This window comes from Calidris pugnax, unplaced genomic scaffold (genome assembly GCF_001431845.1).
Source record: "Calidris pugnax isolate Ruff unplaced genomic scaffold, ASM143184v1 scaffold125, whole genome shotgun sequence".
Lineage (NCBI taxonomy): Eukaryota > Metazoa > Chordata > Aves > Charadriiformes > Scolopacidae > Calidris > Calidris pugnax.
The window spans coordinates 773756-791183 of record NW_015090906.1 but is presented as its reverse complement, the minus strand read 5'-3'; the positions used below and the strand labels follow the sequence as shown (position 1 = coordinate 791183).

General features: G+C 43.1%; 1 protein-coding gene across 3 annotated transcripts in view; it reads right to left on the bottom strand.

Annotated features, from left to right (window-relative positions):
* Positions 1–3259: 3259 nt before the first annotated feature.
* The window catches only part of LOC106892140 (selenide, water dikinase 1-like), a 14418-nt gene continuing 249 nt past the window's right edge, over positions 3260–17428 (bottom strand). The window contains exons 2-7 of one of the 3 annotated variants that reach the window (XM_014949104.1): positions 15346–15422; positions 14410–14671; positions 11172–11275; positions 5266–5373; positions 4225–4379; positions 3260–3392 (exon numbers count right to left, since the gene is read on the bottom strand). In XM_014949104.1, coding sequence (XP_014804590.1) covers positions 3275–3392; positions 4225–4379; positions 5266–5373; positions 11172–11275; positions 14410–14602 — 678 coding nt within the window. In that variant the 5' untranslated portion in view covers positions 14603–14671; positions 15346–15422 and the 3' untranslated portion in view covers positions 3260–3274. Of the gene's footprint in view, positions 3393–4224; positions 4380–5265; positions 5374–11171; positions 11276–14409; positions 14672–15345; positions 15423–16909; positions 17188–17428 lie in introns of those variants that run through there. The other 2 variants (XM_014949105.1, XM_014949103.1) reach the window with 2 other exon arrangements.

Genomic DNA, 17428 nt, shown 5'->3' with positions numbered 1-17428 from the left:
AAAAAAAAAAATCCTTCATCCAAAATGCACTTGGACTTGTTCTTTTTTTAATCTCAGTCAAAGAGGGGCAAAAGGTTCAACAGTCAGAGGTGTGTGCCTCAGCCCTGTACCAAAGTGAAGCTCATTTAAAGGTCTATTAGGCACTAAGCACCTCACATCTTGGTTTCAGCAGCAGAGTGGAGTGGTATAACCTACCCTGGGGCAAAGAACTCCTTCAAGGCAACTCTCTGCCTTGAACTCCTCAACCAAATGAAATTTGTTGCTGGATGCTGAAATTTGTAATCTCTGGCTTCTTGGGTGGGTTTTGTTTGGTTGGTTTTTTTTGTTTGTTTGTTTGCTTTTTTTAAGAGAAAACTCTTGATTTCACATCTGAACACTTAGATTAAGAAAGGCCACTGATACCCACAAATCCAGGTCTGAGGAACGTATGCTGAGGCAGGATGTAGTCAACTCCAGTGAGTTAGGATTAGGGCAGTTTCATAAACTTCCTTTACAGTTTAATATCTGCATCTCCTTCCACCCATCCTCCAGTGTCTTGTCCGGATTCATGCCTCCATCACACACTAAGCAATGCTTTTCATCCAAAAATCGTCTCGGAGCAATTTAAGAAATGGTACCTTTATAAAGGGCAATTGTTTCATTCAAAGCTGAAGTAATTCCAGATCCAGAATGAAACAAAGCAACTGTTTACCTGTTAAGAGCAACACTACAAACTGGTTTAATTTTCTGCCTTTTTTTTTTTTTGCAACGGAAATATAATTACAGAGAACCGAAAATAAACAGAAATAGGATTTTTTTTTGTAAAGCTACAGTGCCTACACTGCCACTCCACAAAATAAACACATAGAACAAACTCATTACTAAATTAAAGGTGCAAAAACTACTAAGAATTGGTATATGATGCTGCACTGAGGAAGGATCTTGTCAAAGAGGCTCTTATCCTTAAAAATAATTAGTGCTGACTTTGAGGGGTGTAAGAGAGAACCCAGAAATGGCACGAGGGGGAAGCGACTGGTCAGCCTAAACAAATTATTTGTTAAAGAGCAAGGAATTATGGCAGTAAGAGCAGAGCTTCTGAAATTAGGCTGAACTGGGCCTGACCAATTAAGTGAGAGAGAGAACGCAAGTTAAAAAAAAAAACATAAATGAGGCTATTAGAGAGAGGACAGAATAGTGGTTATTCTTACTGTGGGTGTGACTGAAAAACTGAGCAGTCATTCTGCCTCAGTGTTCAAAAACCATGATTCTGAGGCTGATCATGGGATGGAAATCAGTCAGATGATGGAAATGGAAATCACAAATGAGGTGGAAGCAGAACTCAAAGCTGAGGCCAGAAGAGCCACAAACACAGGTAGGATACAAATTAGATGCAAATTCTGCTCCACTATAGCATTCAGATTCTGGGGTTAGTAGAGAGGAGACAAAGGCAGAAAAGTTTACAAAAATCCCCCAATTTTCAAATTTCCAAATGGGAAGGGTCTAGTAGACAACCACAAGGGCTAGAAAACCTCTTCTGAAGGGGCACATCACAGCAATCCCTTTTATGCTTTTCAGCTGGAAAAGGTCCAGCCGTGGACCAGCCTAATCAGCCCATACCATCAGCCTGGCAGCCAAAGCCACAGAAAACTGATTAATCACCCTGACCTGGTCCCCTGGGAGCCCAGCTCCTCCCAGACTCTTTGCAGTCTCTTCCCTTGCACCCCAGGGCACCCCTGCCAGCAACACAGCTGGGGCTTGGCTGCAACAGTGCAGGAGGACAGCAAACAAGCAAGGAGGACAAATTTTGCCTCCACCTGGATCTTCCTTCCACTTATCACCAGAAACTCATTCTCTATTGCTCTGTTGAAGTAATTCACCTTTAAGGATTTTTTTTTTTTTAAGATCTGTTTTGCAGCCACATCTCTCTACACTCATTTTCCTTTCTTGCCTATGCATAAACTTGCTGTACTATGTACCTTCCCCCACATACTTTTCAATACAAATTCCCTACCAAAACCTGATTTATGGGTGGATTTGTGATGGGTAATTCTAGTTTCACTTTCCCTAGTCTTTCACTAAACAATGCTAAAGAAAAGGCAGCACAGCTACTCAGAAATTTTCCTACCAAGCAAAGATATATTCTGTTTACATGTAATAGGAGGATTGATTTCCTTGCTGTCCTCATTTTTCAGACCAGCAAGTGTTTCTGGTTGACAGTCAGGGAAATTAGAAGTAGTTGAAATATGTGGAAATATCCTTAATTTGCAAGTCTGTGTGTCTGTGTACAATAACAGATATATTAAGAAGTAAGATTATGGCCAGAAAACGTACTATAAAACTGGTGTCTTGTTGTTTCACTTCATTTTCATATCAAGATTATCTGAGGCCCTGGTCCTTATATCTGATTGGAAAACGCAGGATTGTGCACAGGTCAAAACTGCTAGGCCAGACCCTATGAAGAAGGAGAAAAATATTTTTTTTTCTTGTTGCTCATGCTTCAGACGCCAATGGAGGTTTAAGCTGGTTCTCTCCCACTTTTGCCAGCACAGGCTTTGTAATTAGAATTCATCTGACAATGCAGTGGCCAACAGCCAAGACAAAGTAGATTCCAGCTCACTTCTCTGCCAGTCTATTGGCTCAGTAGTCCCAAAAGTAGAAAAGATGCATCTTTTTAAAGTGTAAACTGAGCAGTTATAATTCTGAAGACACGTACTGGGAGCCAGACAACATAAGTAGATGCCAATTTTGCAGTCACTTTTCAGTTCAGTAGTTACATTTTTGCCTGAAGTAACAGATGGAACTACGTCTACATACATAATGCTGCTAGAAATATTCTTGTTGAATGCACAGAGTAATACATGTGAAACGTAGATACACTTCCATGTACACAAGCAGAAAGCCCAAGAACACAGACAGCAATCTTGGCCTAATTGCCATCAATAAGCTTTTGCCAATTACTTTGGCAGGTGCAGTAGGGGCATTATTTTACCCAGGGCGCTACTCTGTTGTTCTGTTAGTAAACAATTTTGTTTATTACAGCAATGCCTGAGAACTAACTAAGAATTAGATGCAGTTAAGATGGGCTTGCTAAGCACAAAACAGTAAACTCTCTTGATTCCAAAAGAGTTTTGCACGTGTGCAGGTAAGGCTGACACACTGAGGAGGAAGGAGGAGGGAGAGGTGGTAGATCATTCCCAACCCAGCCCTCAGTGCACTCATTAACGCTGCTGAACTTTGTCATTTTGAGGTTTTGAGGGAATGAGGAAGGTCACCTTTAACTCACACCCCCTCTCCCCTATTTCTTTTTTTGCAGTGTACTCACAATATCTAGCCACTGGTGGACAGCTACAGCCACTTGTGTTCCCAAGGGTTTAGTTAATACAAGCACATCTCCTGGCACCGCATTGTCTGGCCTGAAAACAAAGAATTCACATATTAATTACACAGTAAGATTCACACACATTATTAGGAATAAGTACCGATAATTACGTTTTCACAGACCCATGTATCTTGTTGCACAGTTAAAAAACCGACTAATTGCAGAATTACCCTTTGGGATTCATTGCCATGGGATATTACTGAGCAAAAAGCTGCAAACTTATTTAAAAGTGCTAATCCTTCTTTCTTGAAATGTAACAATGCTTGCAGTCAGATACACACGAAATTACACCTTTCAATTTACTGGAGACGTAAGATTGGATAGAAGATAGGATAGGAAAAAAACTGACCTTTGTAACTTCAGGGCATAAGATAACCATCACTAGGATGGCAAACAAATTCATCTGTGTTGTGTAACACACCACAGTGGGACATTCAAAATCAGCTATTATTAAATTGGCAAAATGGTGTAAGCACACCAATTCTGTAGTTCTCTACAGCCATTAATAGGATAACTGGGAGATGGTTTAAAATGTAGAGATGGTTTAAAATGTATGTATAAATACCACATAAATTCATGTCCCAAAACAGTCTTCAATACTTTTAAAGGTTAGAAGCTTATCTCTCCTGTCAAAAGGAGAAGGGGATCAAAAGACACTGGGGGACAGGGAGAAGTAAAAGGACATCCTGTTTAAAAAAGCAAATATGTACAAAAGGGATGTGGCATCTGTAGAGTGCTAAGGACAAATACAAGCAGGAGAGGGTACTGCTTTATTTATCAGGAGACAGATCACAACATGGTATTTAAAGGATTTTTATCGTACCCCTTCAAACCAGTGCCTTTGATTGTTCAGCGATTTAACTTACATTATAAATTCATTAGGCTGACAGACTGTCGTGGCCACTCCTCCTAAAACAATCCAGGGATTTAACACTGTTTGGCCACCAGTAACAGATGTTCCTGCCTCTTCTGCTGCATCTTTGAAACCCTGGATAATTAGAGGCATCACTTTGTCTCTTTCCTAGAGATCAAAACAGAAGTCAGAGTTCCATACAAGTCATTTCAAGACTAGTCCAGGGCTTTAATCACTCAAATCAAATGCTCTCATGGCAAATAAGTTCATGACACAAAAGCCAGCCTTAGGGAGAGGTCAGCCTCCTGAAAACTGCACGGTTAGCCCACAGAGCTATCTATGGTTTTACAGTTCTATCTAAAAGAGGTGAGGAGACATTCTTATGCTGAAGAACCATTCTTCAAAAGGCCAAATAAAATTAAAGAAATCAAAGTTCTGGAAACTCAGAACTGTTGTTGTAACCAGGTACGACCACAGCAGTGCAGTGCAATACGGCAAAGTTAAAACAAGCTGCATTTGGCCTCCACTAACCTGCAAAGTTTCAACTTCCTTCTAAGAATAAACACCCCTTTTTTTACTGGAGCAAAACAAACATACTGGTCACTTCCACCAAAAAAAAAAAACCAAACAAAAAAACCAAACAAAAAAACCAAACAAAAACGTAATCTATCTCAGTTTTTTCCTGCTTCAGAGAGATGTTACAAACTGGCATAAGCAAACCAGAAATATATCTATCTGGATCGATACATCAATTGGTAATCGAATGCTGCCTTGGAGCAGCATTGTCCTGAATTGGCAAAAGGAGGCCCCATTTTGGTGGGGATGAAGGAATTAGCTGCAGAAGATTACAATGCCACAGAAAACTGAGCTTTTAGGAAGTGACCTCAGAACGTTTATGAGGCAAGACCCATACTATGAACGGCAACACTCAATAAAACCGTATCTTCTTTAAAAGGGTTCAAACTTTGAGGAGAGAATACACTGAAGGTAAACACATTCTAGGCATGTTTAGCTGTTCAGGTCTTCCTTCAAAAGCAAGTACCAAAAATCTTACCCTATCTGTCATTTTATTGCTGATTCCAAGAAGCATCAACATGTTGTCGCATTCTGTGACCCCCATGGCATAAAGGTCACTTAGGACATTGGCACACGCTATCCGTCCCTGAAAAAGAAAGAAAGTCAAAAAAAATCTGCAGGACTCTTTGTGAATGTTCAGACAAATACCTGCCATGAAGAAAAACTTCAAGCATGAGTTTATGCTCCGAGACAGCTGCTTATTCCACAGTCTCCTGCATTAAGAAGCCCATCCAAATATGTGGTATGATCTACTTCATGCAACGTTCCCATCTAGAAGTGGTAAGGTACGAATTCAGCCACAGGTAAGGTGAGAATTCATCCCAGCTGTCTTGGTCAACCTACTCTCTTGCTGACTACACAGGAATCCCACGCTGAGTTGAGACTGGATGCCTAATTTTAGAAGTTAAAATTAATCTTGACAAAGCCTAGCTTGATAACAAGCTCCGATTACTTAATCTGATACGTTCCTATTAACTTTATTCCAGCACAAAACTGTACACACTGACAAAGATGACCACGGGTGGTATGTAATTCACAACTGCAAGGAAGCTAATCAAAAAGCTTACATCGCTGTGCCTCTTCTGCATCGGAGTATGTAGGAGACAGGGACCTTGGGAAAGCTGTTTGTTCCTCTGCACTACCCTGGAGTCCATGTCTACACACCCAAGTTTTTTGGCAAGATACAGCTGTGCCAGCACAAAGCCACACTGGGGTGCTGCTTCTGTCAGGACGTCAATAAGAAGATGTCTGCAGAAGACAGCATGTGCTGGGGATTAAGGAGCTGAGGGTTCCCAGAAGCTGGTCTCGTCACCGCTGAGGAGCACGCACAGCTACTGAGGAGAGATGTCTGTCCCCCACCACTTGTAAAGTGTGTGAGATGTGTCTACACTGCCACTTGTTCAAGCGACAAGATAAGGCTGAATTTTGATACAGCACATACATTTTAATTGACTTGTGTGTGTGTGAGCCGCTCCACTAATAAAAATTAGCCCAAGAGACCTGGTTGTCTGCTGAAGATTCCTCCAAGAAGCCATGAAGCTGACAGAACTGAGAAGGGATCACTTGCGTCACAAGAGCTCAGCTATTCTAATTTCACTAAATTAATGGATCCAAGTCAGGTTTGTTGGGGTGTAGACCCAGCACAGGTGAGACACCAAGTTCCCTGATGAAAATGCAGAACTTTGTGATACAGGATGCGCCCTAAGGGATGGCAAGGTCATTTTAACGAACAGGACAAATGTTGTTGTGTTACTCTGAAAAACTCCATGCATTTTATTAAAATTGTTTTAGGTTTACAGCTGCAGAACTGTAACCAACATCTGGTTTTATGATTTGAAATCTGTGCTTTTCATAAAGTTGAGAGGCAACACCACCGTGATAAAAACAACATGCTTATTTGACACAGTTTGGACTACAGAAAGATACTTTAGCTGGAAGGCAAATTTCAGAGGGAGAAAGGCGGGGGGGCAGGGAGAAGGAATTTCAACCCATTTCCACAATCTCCAGAACCTTACAGTTTAATCACACATCCAGGATTTTTGCAAAAGTTATATTATCAGACTGTTAATTTACTTGCTGATGACATGAAATAACACCTTCAAATCACAATTAAATATAATCCAGTTTTTCATTAATTCAAGAGCCTCCAGTGGCATCAGGGGAATCCCTTATATTCAGAACTGGAATATGTTTTAATCATTTAAATCTTAAAACTATTAAGAGAAGAGTGAACTGCCTACTGCATGGTTTGGTGGATATTGGCTGTTCAATTTCCAGATGTTTAAGAACACTAAAGCCTGTCATTTTCCTTTACTGGAAGGGGACTATCAAACCATTCTCCATTCTCTTCAGTATTTACTAAGCAAACTGCTGGTTTATTCCCTCTTAGGAATGACAGATAAGTTTTTAAAACCAGGCTGACAACAGCTCTCTATTCTAATAGCCACAGGTCAGCCTAACACTGCTTTTGCCAACTGGCAAAACCACTATGGAAACAATTTCAGGGAGTACAAGTCTCAAGTTTGAAGTCACAGAGGGAAGAATACACGGCTTGCAAACACTGATAAACACCACAGGATTCACAAACATAGGTCAGCCCAGCTGGGTCTTGCTTGCTACCTATTTACTTAGTCTCACTGAAACACAATAAATATCCACGGGCAATACTAAGAGCTATTTATAAGGGCAAAGGAGGAAGCATCAGACCCCCATCCCCAGTCTTGAGTGAAGGTTCTTCTTAAAAGAGCACCAAAAAGGTCCCTGGAATGAAGGGGGAAGGATCATTCTCAAACCGGTCAGTTTCCAGCCCCTGTACTCAAAAAGGCATCTCTAAAGTGCCACCAAAGCAACCAGTGCCAGTCCTGTTACCATTGGCTTGATACTTACTATGAAACATACTTGCAATTGCCTGTAACTTTTCCATATCAAACCATTTAAGACAAAAAGTGCTATGCTGGATACGGATTTTACAGGTGTACATCCTAGGGATACTTCAGACAACATGGATGAAGTGTTTTGAAGAAGAAAGCCAAAGCGGAAAGGAAAGGGGAAAAGGAGGCAGATTTTTTTTTGCATGTAACTGCAGAACTTCACTTTAAAATAGGCAGTGACAGGGTGAGAGAAAGCAGAAATCTGAAGTTCAGCTAAGTCCACATGCAGTTTTGCCTTCCTCAGCCATTTCCTAATCCTTTCTGTCACCGCACCCAGCCTGGAGTCCCTTTGCACTTCTGGCTTTCCCTCCTTGCTTCGTCTCCCCCCAACTAGGAAGAAAGATCAGACAAGGAGCTACAGGTAGACACTGCGTACAGACAGAGGGAGTGACTCTAAGTTAGGGAACACCCGCCCCAAAACAGATGAGGATTGACTAGGTAAGGAGGTAAGAGCAGAAGAGCAAGACGCAGAGCCTGGACAGCATGTGAGTGATAACAAAACAGAGCGTGGTAACAAACAGGCATGAGTCAGGGGGCATCTAGGCTAAAAACAGAGAAAGAAGCAGTTGGAGAAGCAGGGCAGCAGCGGTCTGTCTTCAACAGGGGCATCCAGAGCACACTCCTGTGTGCAGCCTGGACACCAACTCAAAATTCCTGAGTCTCACCATTCCTCTGCTTTTACCAGCCCTCCATAAACGCCCCAGCAAATTGTATTTGGCTGTGCTCCAGCTCATGTTGGTCCACATATAAAAATGGCAATTTCAGTCCTCAACACAGAAAGGACATGGACTGGCTGGAACCGGTGCAGCGGAGGGCCACGAAAACAATCAGAGGGATGGAGCACCTCTCCTATGAAGACAGGCTGAGGGAACTGGGATTGTTCAGCCTGGAGAAGAGGAGGCTCCGGGGAGACCTTATAGTGGTCTTTCAATATCTGAAGGGTGCCTATAGAAGAGCTGGGGAGGGACTCTTTGCCAGGAGGGGTAATGATAGGACAAGGGGAAACAGTTTTAAATTGGAAGAAAAAAGATCCAGATTAGATCTCAGGAAGAAATTTTTTACTATGAGGATGGTGAGACACTGGAACAGGTTGCCCAGGGAAGTTGTGGCTGCCCCATCCCTGGAAGTGTTCAAGGCCAGGCTGGATGTGGCCTTGAGCAACCTGCTCTAGTGGGAGGTGTCCCTGCCCATGGCAGGGGGGTTGGAACTCGATGATCTTTGAGGTCCCTTCCAACCCAAACCATTCTATGATTCTATGATTCTTGCCCCCAGGTACTCTAGTCCCCAAGAGAGAAACCTGCATAGAAGATGCAGCAGCTCCAGCCCTGCTGGATCATCACTGCAGGTACCAGCAAAGAAGGCTTGTGACAGAAGCCTCGTTTCCCAGTCAGCTTTTAAGAACTACACACCTGCAAACAGATTAGGGAGCAGCATTCATTAGGAATGAAAAGTGAAGGACTTCAGCCTTGGAAAACGCCAAGGTTACAGTTGCTGGTGCGTGTGGAGCAGGGTATAGGCTGTAACTATGATGCAACCACTAAAGTTGGGCTAAGGCCAAATTTACATTCCAGTCCTGCCACACTGGCCCAAACCTCATCTGGGCACAGGCTCATCTGCCCGCTCCTGCAGCATCTCAAAGCCTTTTTGTCTCCAAACAAAACAACCCTCCTCCTCCACCACCACCACCACAGCCTTCTCACGCTGTCCCTCTCACGTCTTTGTTACAAGGTGAGAAAAACTTCTCAGATCTCGAACAATAGAGATATATTTTTTTAATTATTATTTTTTTTTATATCCTGGTCCTTGACAAGTTCCCACACGATGTTAAAACAAGCCACTTGAATCACATTTCCCAGGAGAGCTCAACAACTCTGTATTCCAGAGGCCAGCCTGAGATCTTGACTGCTCAGTTTGCAGACAGAGAACTCTTGTGGAACAGAAATCAAAGGAGCTACGCTTGCGTCCGTGCACAACACCTGGTCAAGCACGCTGGAAAAGAATGAGTCGGTCCCCATCTCAAACTGAGCACTCAAAACCTACCCAACAGGTCTCACGGAACAACCAATTGTTGTGGTTTCAGCTGGGATAGAGTTAACTTTTTTACTAGCAGCTGGTACAGCGCTATGTTTTGGATTTGGGATGAGAAATGCTTTTGATAAAGCACTAGTGTTTGTTTTTAGTTGTTGCCAGGTGGTCAAGGCCTTTTCTGTTCTGCACACTGCCCCACCAGCCAGCAGGCGGGGGGGGGTGTGCAAAAATTTGGGAAGGCAAGCACAACTGAGCCCAACTGATCACAGGGCTATTCCGTACCACGTGAGGTCATGCTCGGTATATAAAGCTGGGGGAAGAAGAAGGAAAGGGGAGATGTTTGGAGTAATGGCATTTGTCTTCCCAAGGAACCATTATACATGATGGAGCTCTGCTTTTCTGGGGATGGCTGAACACCTGCCTGCCCATGGAAAACAGTGAATTCATTCTGTGTTCTGTTTGTATGCACAGCTTTTGCTCTACCTGTTCTAACAGTCCTTGTCTCAACCCATGAGTTATTTTTCTTACTTTTACTCTTCTGATTCTCTCCCCCTTCCAGACTGGAGGGAGCAAGGAAGCAGCTGGGTGGCTCCAGCTGCTGGCTGGGGTTAAACCACAACAGCAGCATGCAATCACATAAACAGCTGTGAAAGCATGCCTTAAAGCAAAGGAGTCACATTCAAATCACAGGAAACATGAATTCTAGCATTTCTTAACTTTCATTTAATTAACGCCTCCTGTAGAAAGTCCTTAAAACTTTACTAAGTCCTTTTTTACAGTTCTTTCGTTTCCCCATGTTCTGTTCAAGTCAATACTGATCACCACCACATGTAACACCAGAGGAATCTCTACTGAGATGGACTAAATGAAATACAGACAAAGAAGGAACCGAAGTCAAAACACACACAACTTCCAACAAGTCATTTCAACTTATCCATCTGCAAGCAGAGTTAGTGCAACGGGAAAACTGGTGTTCACAAAGCACTCTGAAGTTGCCAGGTGTTACTGCCAGCTACTGTCATTTACACATTTCCAGTTCTAACATGTTACCTGGTTATTTCAGAACCTCACAAAAGGCCAATTACAATGTGGTTCTGCTCATAAGTGGAGTCTACTGTCTGCTGCTTCACAGACAGCTCTCTTCCCCTCTTTTTGGGCTTTCAAGCCAAATCCCACAGAACTACAGATGGAGGGAAATCTGAATTAAAGGTGGCAGTTCTCCCAACTTCCACCTATAGAAAGCAGCATGGCAGCAGTCCTGGCTGACATGGAAAAGATTACAGGATGAAACTATGCCTCTCTTCACGTGTATTTAGGCAAAATTAGCACCGCGCATCTAGAAGAAACAGTCAAAATTGCCATCAGATTGGGGAGAAGCTCAAATCAAATAAGCAATATAGCTAACAATTAGGTTTAGCCAACTTACCATCATATAAGGATCATCCACAATAGGATAAATATAATCTGTCGTCTGGACCAACGACAAACCTCCATGTCTTAATGGAATAACACAAGTGTCCATCCCAATTCCTGCAAAGAAAGAAATCCATCAGTGACGTAAGTAACTTTGCCCTTAATTATCTGTTGCTCTTAACAAGAGAACTTATAAAACACGTCTGTGAAATACAACTCACAATACTGCCTAAACAGACATAGCAAATTCCTTCCTTAGAGAAAGCACGTAGCGCAATTAAGAGGAAAACCAAGCAAAGAATGAGAACTCCTGACTGGAACAGAACAGTAAATGGCTGAAAGAAAGGACTAAACTACAGCATTGTACAGTTTGTTGCAGCATAATAACAGTGCATGGCTTTTAAGAACATCTGTGCTTGTATGTATGTACATTCAAAATTAAGAGGAACTACGTGAATTGATATTGTTGAAAGCAAGCAGCATCCTGTCACTCCCATCTCAACAAAAACATAGTGACAGTTTTAAAAGGACACAGCCTCTCATAAAGGACATTTCCTCACTTCAGGAGGAACAAAAGGAACACCACAAGACACAGCTTAGGCCCTCGGTGAAAGATGATTCACCCACTTGGAGCTTCTGCAACTGTGTTAACCTCACCTTACTTCTGTGGGGCTGAGAGGCGGCAAAACGATCTGCTAGACAGGGAAACTCCTTTGAGAAAATCACAGCACCAAGCACAGCCTGTTCCCTGACGGTGGGTATTTCCAACAGAGGACACGATACTAAAACCTCCAGGCATTTGCTGTGAGGCAAGAGCCTGCATAAAAGTGGCAGGTGACAAATCACAACATGCCAGCTGAGCCGCACTCCCTGTCGATCTCCTCCTGCCTTGTGGCAGTGGCAGGAACCTTACCTCCTTCCTGGGCTGGCAGCAAGCTCCTAAAATGACTCTGCATAACTCATGGGGCAAGAGTCTTCAAACAATCAGTTTTCAGGGAGCAGATGCCACCCAGTAACTCTTCCCCATGTATTAATGAGACACACTACCTGGCAAGGGCTACAAGACAGTCTTTGGCAGTGTCCTGTACAGGGATGGAGCCAGCTGCTCTCATATGAGATCCTATAATGGACAGGCTGTAGGTACATAGGTGATGATCTTGCCTTGGAAGTGAAAGGATACCATCAGAAGCTCTTAAGTGGCAATTTAGGGTTGCTCATCCTCCACAGAAGCTACCAAGCTACTATGCATGATGTCCAGCGTCTCCAGGGAAGTGCATATAAGCAGTTACAGGGAGGTGGCTCATCTATAGGAGCTGTTTTGCCCTCAGGTCACCTACTCATGCCACAATCCCACAAGAACTGATTTCACTTGTGCAGTTTTTCACAACTTCAGCAGAAGTGCTGCTTGACAGACAGGCCAAGGGGCCACCATGGTCCTTCTGAGGCTACCTTTCTATGCCGCCAAAAAACGACTGACTAAATAAGTGGATCTGTTCAGTGAGCTGACCGAAAACAGCGATTTCAAGGTGCAGAACAGCTCTGAGAATTAACAACAAACTTGCAGTTTCTTACTCATGGATATACTCACAGTCGTATTTAAGATTGCTCTGGGTAACACCACTTGCAGAACTAAAAAGGAGTGAGGTTGCATCTGCTATTGGCAATTTCCCTCTTAACTGCATCCCAAAAGCATGGTGCACAGGCTGTAAAGTTACCTGTCCATCCCTTTCAAACACAAGGTATCAGAGGCAAGTAATGCTAAACTTATCAGGAGACACATTTTTTAAAGTGGATACTCACCACAAAAGCATATTTTTAAGAGACCTGAACTCTCCACCTTCTCTTACTAACAGATTTCTTGTTACATAACATCACACCTACATATTGATGGTGTTAGTCTACTTTTTTATCTTTTCATATAGCTGGAGAAGAAAAATCTATTAGCAGTTCCATTACTATTAAGAGCCTGTAAGTTTGTAAGAGAAAAATAAAACAGCTAGATAATTAAATCAAAACCAAACTATTACTGATTTTAGAAATTTGCCCCATTGAAATGCTGTTGTCAATAATTTATTTAATGTAGAAAAAAACAGCAATTTGGAGATAGAAGCTGGAAGCATCCTTCATTAGGAAATATTAAATTATTGTGCCACCCCAGCTCCACACACAATTGCTGCCTAGATATTTCATACAAAGATGGCCATTGTTTAAGCAAGAACATGGGCTCCTTACTAATCTCTCACTGAATTCAATCTCTACCAGAATAATGGGCTGCAACCTGTTTGCCTGCTAATGGACAATTAGCAATGTTAAAATAATTTTAAATGAGGTTATGGAACACTAAATTGATAATTAAATAACTTCAGAATAAATGCTACATGGATATCTCTAAATTGAGGAAAAACTTCATTCTGCACTGCAAAGTAGAGATTGAATATGTAGGGCTGAGTAAACAAACAGAATTAGAAGTGCCATTAAACACATTATCTACATTAATTTATCATCTATATCAACATTAGGTATACAGTAGCTGGTATCAAAATACCTACGTTTGCCCTGTTGCCCATGTAGGTGGCTTGTGCAGGTTGTTTTCCCTTACTGCTTGCATCATTGCACAAATATCAAAGAGAAAGTGAAGCTGGCAAAACCACAGAGGTCTTGGAAAGACAGACTTTCCCAGGCAGCTTCTACGGGTAAGCAAAAAAGAGTGGGGAACAATGGAAGGACTGACAGAAAAAATGACAACTGTGAAAAAATCCGCTCCCAGCCTCAGCTGAAGCGAGAAAGTTTTCTCTTGTTCCCTGTCTCCGACCCAGAAACAGGGGGGAGGGAGAGGGGAATGTCACCTGCAAGTCATCTAATGGCATAAAATTTATTGCATTCATTGCAAAAGGCAATTTATTAATAGAACCCCAGAAAGTAATGGATACAACTTCAGTTCACAAAGTATCTGCTGGGGAAAGGGAGGAGGATTCTAACACCTAAGCACGTGCCTGTCACGATGGCCATTCCTGACTGTTCCTACTTTGCAGCTGCGCGCACTGCAGGACGTTGAATAATTAAAATAATATTCTTGTGTCCCAGATGCCAACAAATGACAACACGAGGTTCATACTTCAGATTTCTGAACGCTGTGCACGCATTATACAACATGCCATTTTCAAACTGATTAAACAAACCACACATGAGATCGCGTCACTAAGCGGACCAAACAGAAGGATCACACCTCGTCTAGAGGAGCAACTACTTACCCAGCCTGGGCATAACCGCCCCCAGGAATTGTTCATCTTCCTGAAAATGGTTTTCTTGTAGAGATTCGAGCAGTTTCTGTAAGACATCCTGAGGCACTTTGCAGCCTGTGCCTTTCAGTTCGGTGAATCGGGTCAGACGGAAGCTCTCATCCAGTTCGTAACTTTCTGGGTTAAAGGACTCCCGCACAGACATGGTTCCCTCGCACAGACTGCTGGCCTTTCCCACCCCAGAGCAACGGTATCACAATCGCTGCTGATCAGTCTAATTAAAAAAATAAAAAAATAATAATAAAAAATTGGGAAGGATAGAAATACCTAGGACCTACAAGACAACAGGTTCTCCCCATAGAGCAAGTTAAAAAGAAAGAGAAAAGCACTCAACGTCATTCACCTGTTAAAGACAGGTGGGCATATCTCCCACCACTCATTTCTCCGAGGCTACAAAGGAATGACTTCTCTTCCTACCTTCCAACATTGAAAAACTGTAACTATGCCAGGCAAATCAGAGAATGATTTTCTTTTCCAGATATGCTGCATAAGTTTTTCATTAAAAAAAAAAAAAAAAAAGAATCTAACACACTTACCGACCTCATTTAACAGAGAGGTAATGAAAGAAATAATAGTTCCCAGAACACTGAGGCCGATTTCCAAAAGGCAACCTGGGCCCCGATCCTGCAACATGCTCAGCAGAGACATCTGTTTGTACTCAGCACAGTGCGGAGTCATAATTTTAGCCATTAACATATTAATCTCAAAAATAAGATGCTTTTCAAATAATGGCTCCGCTTCAGTTCTGATGTAAGAAGCTGAAACTCCATAATACACCTGTTCTCCTTGGGGGAAAAGGCAAGCCTGGTGTTCTGTTGGTACAGGTAACAGAAGAACAAAGAGGCCCTATTTAATCAGGCTGGTTTACCTAAAAACATGCCAGTTTACCTCTCAGTATGTTCGCAGACATAAAAACGTCGAAAAGTTTCTTGCCTCTCAAGCCCTTTTTTAGTCAGCTAACGATACTGAAAATACAGAGAATTGCCCATTAAAATGGTAATGTAAAAAGACACTGATGCAACTCATTTAATAAAATTCTTAACAATGCATGTCTAATTTTAGAACGTTTTTCCACTCTGACTCACACACACCACACTCCAAAACTAATAAGAGGCCTAACCGAGACACTGACTTCTAAACAGGAACGGCTGTGATAAAATGCAATTCAACTTTCTCGGAGAAGAAGTTTTCAGGAATTACTAAAAAAAACCTGTCTGCAGTGGTTTCTTAGAAATCAAGGATCCTGCCTAACAACAAGAAGAACAGAGTTCAGCAGCATCGCTGACAAAATCTGATTTTGATGGTCACGTCGGTAGGAGGTTAAGCTGAAAAGCAAAAAAGCTAATGGAAGTGACTGGTATTCTCTGAGTTCAATAGCACTAAATGTAAGAAAGAAATCTACCGACCACGCAAACCTATTTTCCCTACACAGCACTTATTAACGAGTACATCTGTTCCATAAACCATTAAGTCCACTAATTTATTGACTATACTTTGTAGGAACTGAAGTTTTAAGCTCCCTGAGAACTTCTGATGTGGAGCCCAACTGCCCTTTACGGTGCTTTTTCCCTCCTTCTCTGGGAGGCGTGGCACTTATTTAAAACAAATCTTCCAAAGCCCAGGCTCGGGCAGTAATCCAAACTCTAGTTACAAGAACGTGTCTTGGATGAGCAATGAATTCAGTTCGTAGCTGTTGTCTTCTAATGCAAGACACTAAGCACTTGCAATCAAAAAAAAAAAAAAAAAAAAAGATAGTGTCTGGAAAACAACCTGTCAACAGAAACGGGAGACAAAAGCTTTTAGAGGAGGGGGATTTTTTTAGCCCCCCCCCCCCCTTCATTCTTTTTTAACACTTCATTCTAATTAATTCCAGAAATTTATAAAAAGCAGCTAGCTTGTCTCACAAGGGAAACGTCTGCCTTCCTCTAACTAGTAATTGCAATATGCTTAGCACCCCCTACCTACTTATATAGGAAAGGATTCAGAGGCCACAGCCTACCAGGAACTTTTTGGAACCTCGAGGACTGTAAAGACAGAGTAAATTACGTTCCCCGGCTTGAAAACAAATACTGAAACAAACAAGACGACTTTATTTAATGGAAAACATCCGCAGTGCAAGAACACAGTAACTTTTTTTTTTATTTTTTAAATTAAGATCTCAACCAAGCGTGCATTTTGTGGACTACCAGGGGGGGAACAGCTTTCCTTGGGAGACCCAAGTTTCTTGTGAGGGCTGGCAGCCTGTGCAGACCTGCAGCTCCAGCCTGGAGCATCCCTCCCCAGCAGCAAGAAAGCACCTCGCAACCCAGATGTCTCTTACTTTAAAACGAACGGCATAAAAAAAACAAAACCAAAACTTAAGTTTAACCCTCACCTACCTACAGAGCAAGGAGAGGGGAGCACAGGAGCAAAAAGGGAGATGAGGGGGGAAAGCCTAGAGGCGGGTACCTACCCAAAACCACCCCAAGGGCCCGGGAGACAGGGGGCGAGGGGCGGCAGCGACCCTTTCTCCCGGGAGGGCGGCGGAGAGACATGGCTCCGGGACACCTTAAATTTCCAGCCGCTGCCTTTAAAGGCGAGTCAGGGCCTTCGCCGCCGCTCTTTGTGAGGCCGGAGAGGAGGAAGAGGCGGCGGCGGGGGAAGGAGGAGGAGGAGGAAGAAGGAGAAGCAGCAGCAGCAGCAGCACAGCCCGGCTGGCAGAGGAGCCGCAACCCCTTATTTTTCCCCCGGAGGGGGGTGGGGGGCGGCCTGGACACGGGTAAGCGACATTCCCCCCCCACCTCACACACAAACACACACACAAACACATACACACTCCCCCTCTTTTCCTCACACAAACACACACCCCCACGCGGGTCCGTGGCGCACGTGGGCGCAGGTAAGATGTCAGCCGGGGCGGGGTTAACCCCTTGCTGGGCCGCAGCCGCCGCCCCCCCCCCTCCGCCGCCTTCCCCTCACGGAGCAGCGGCGG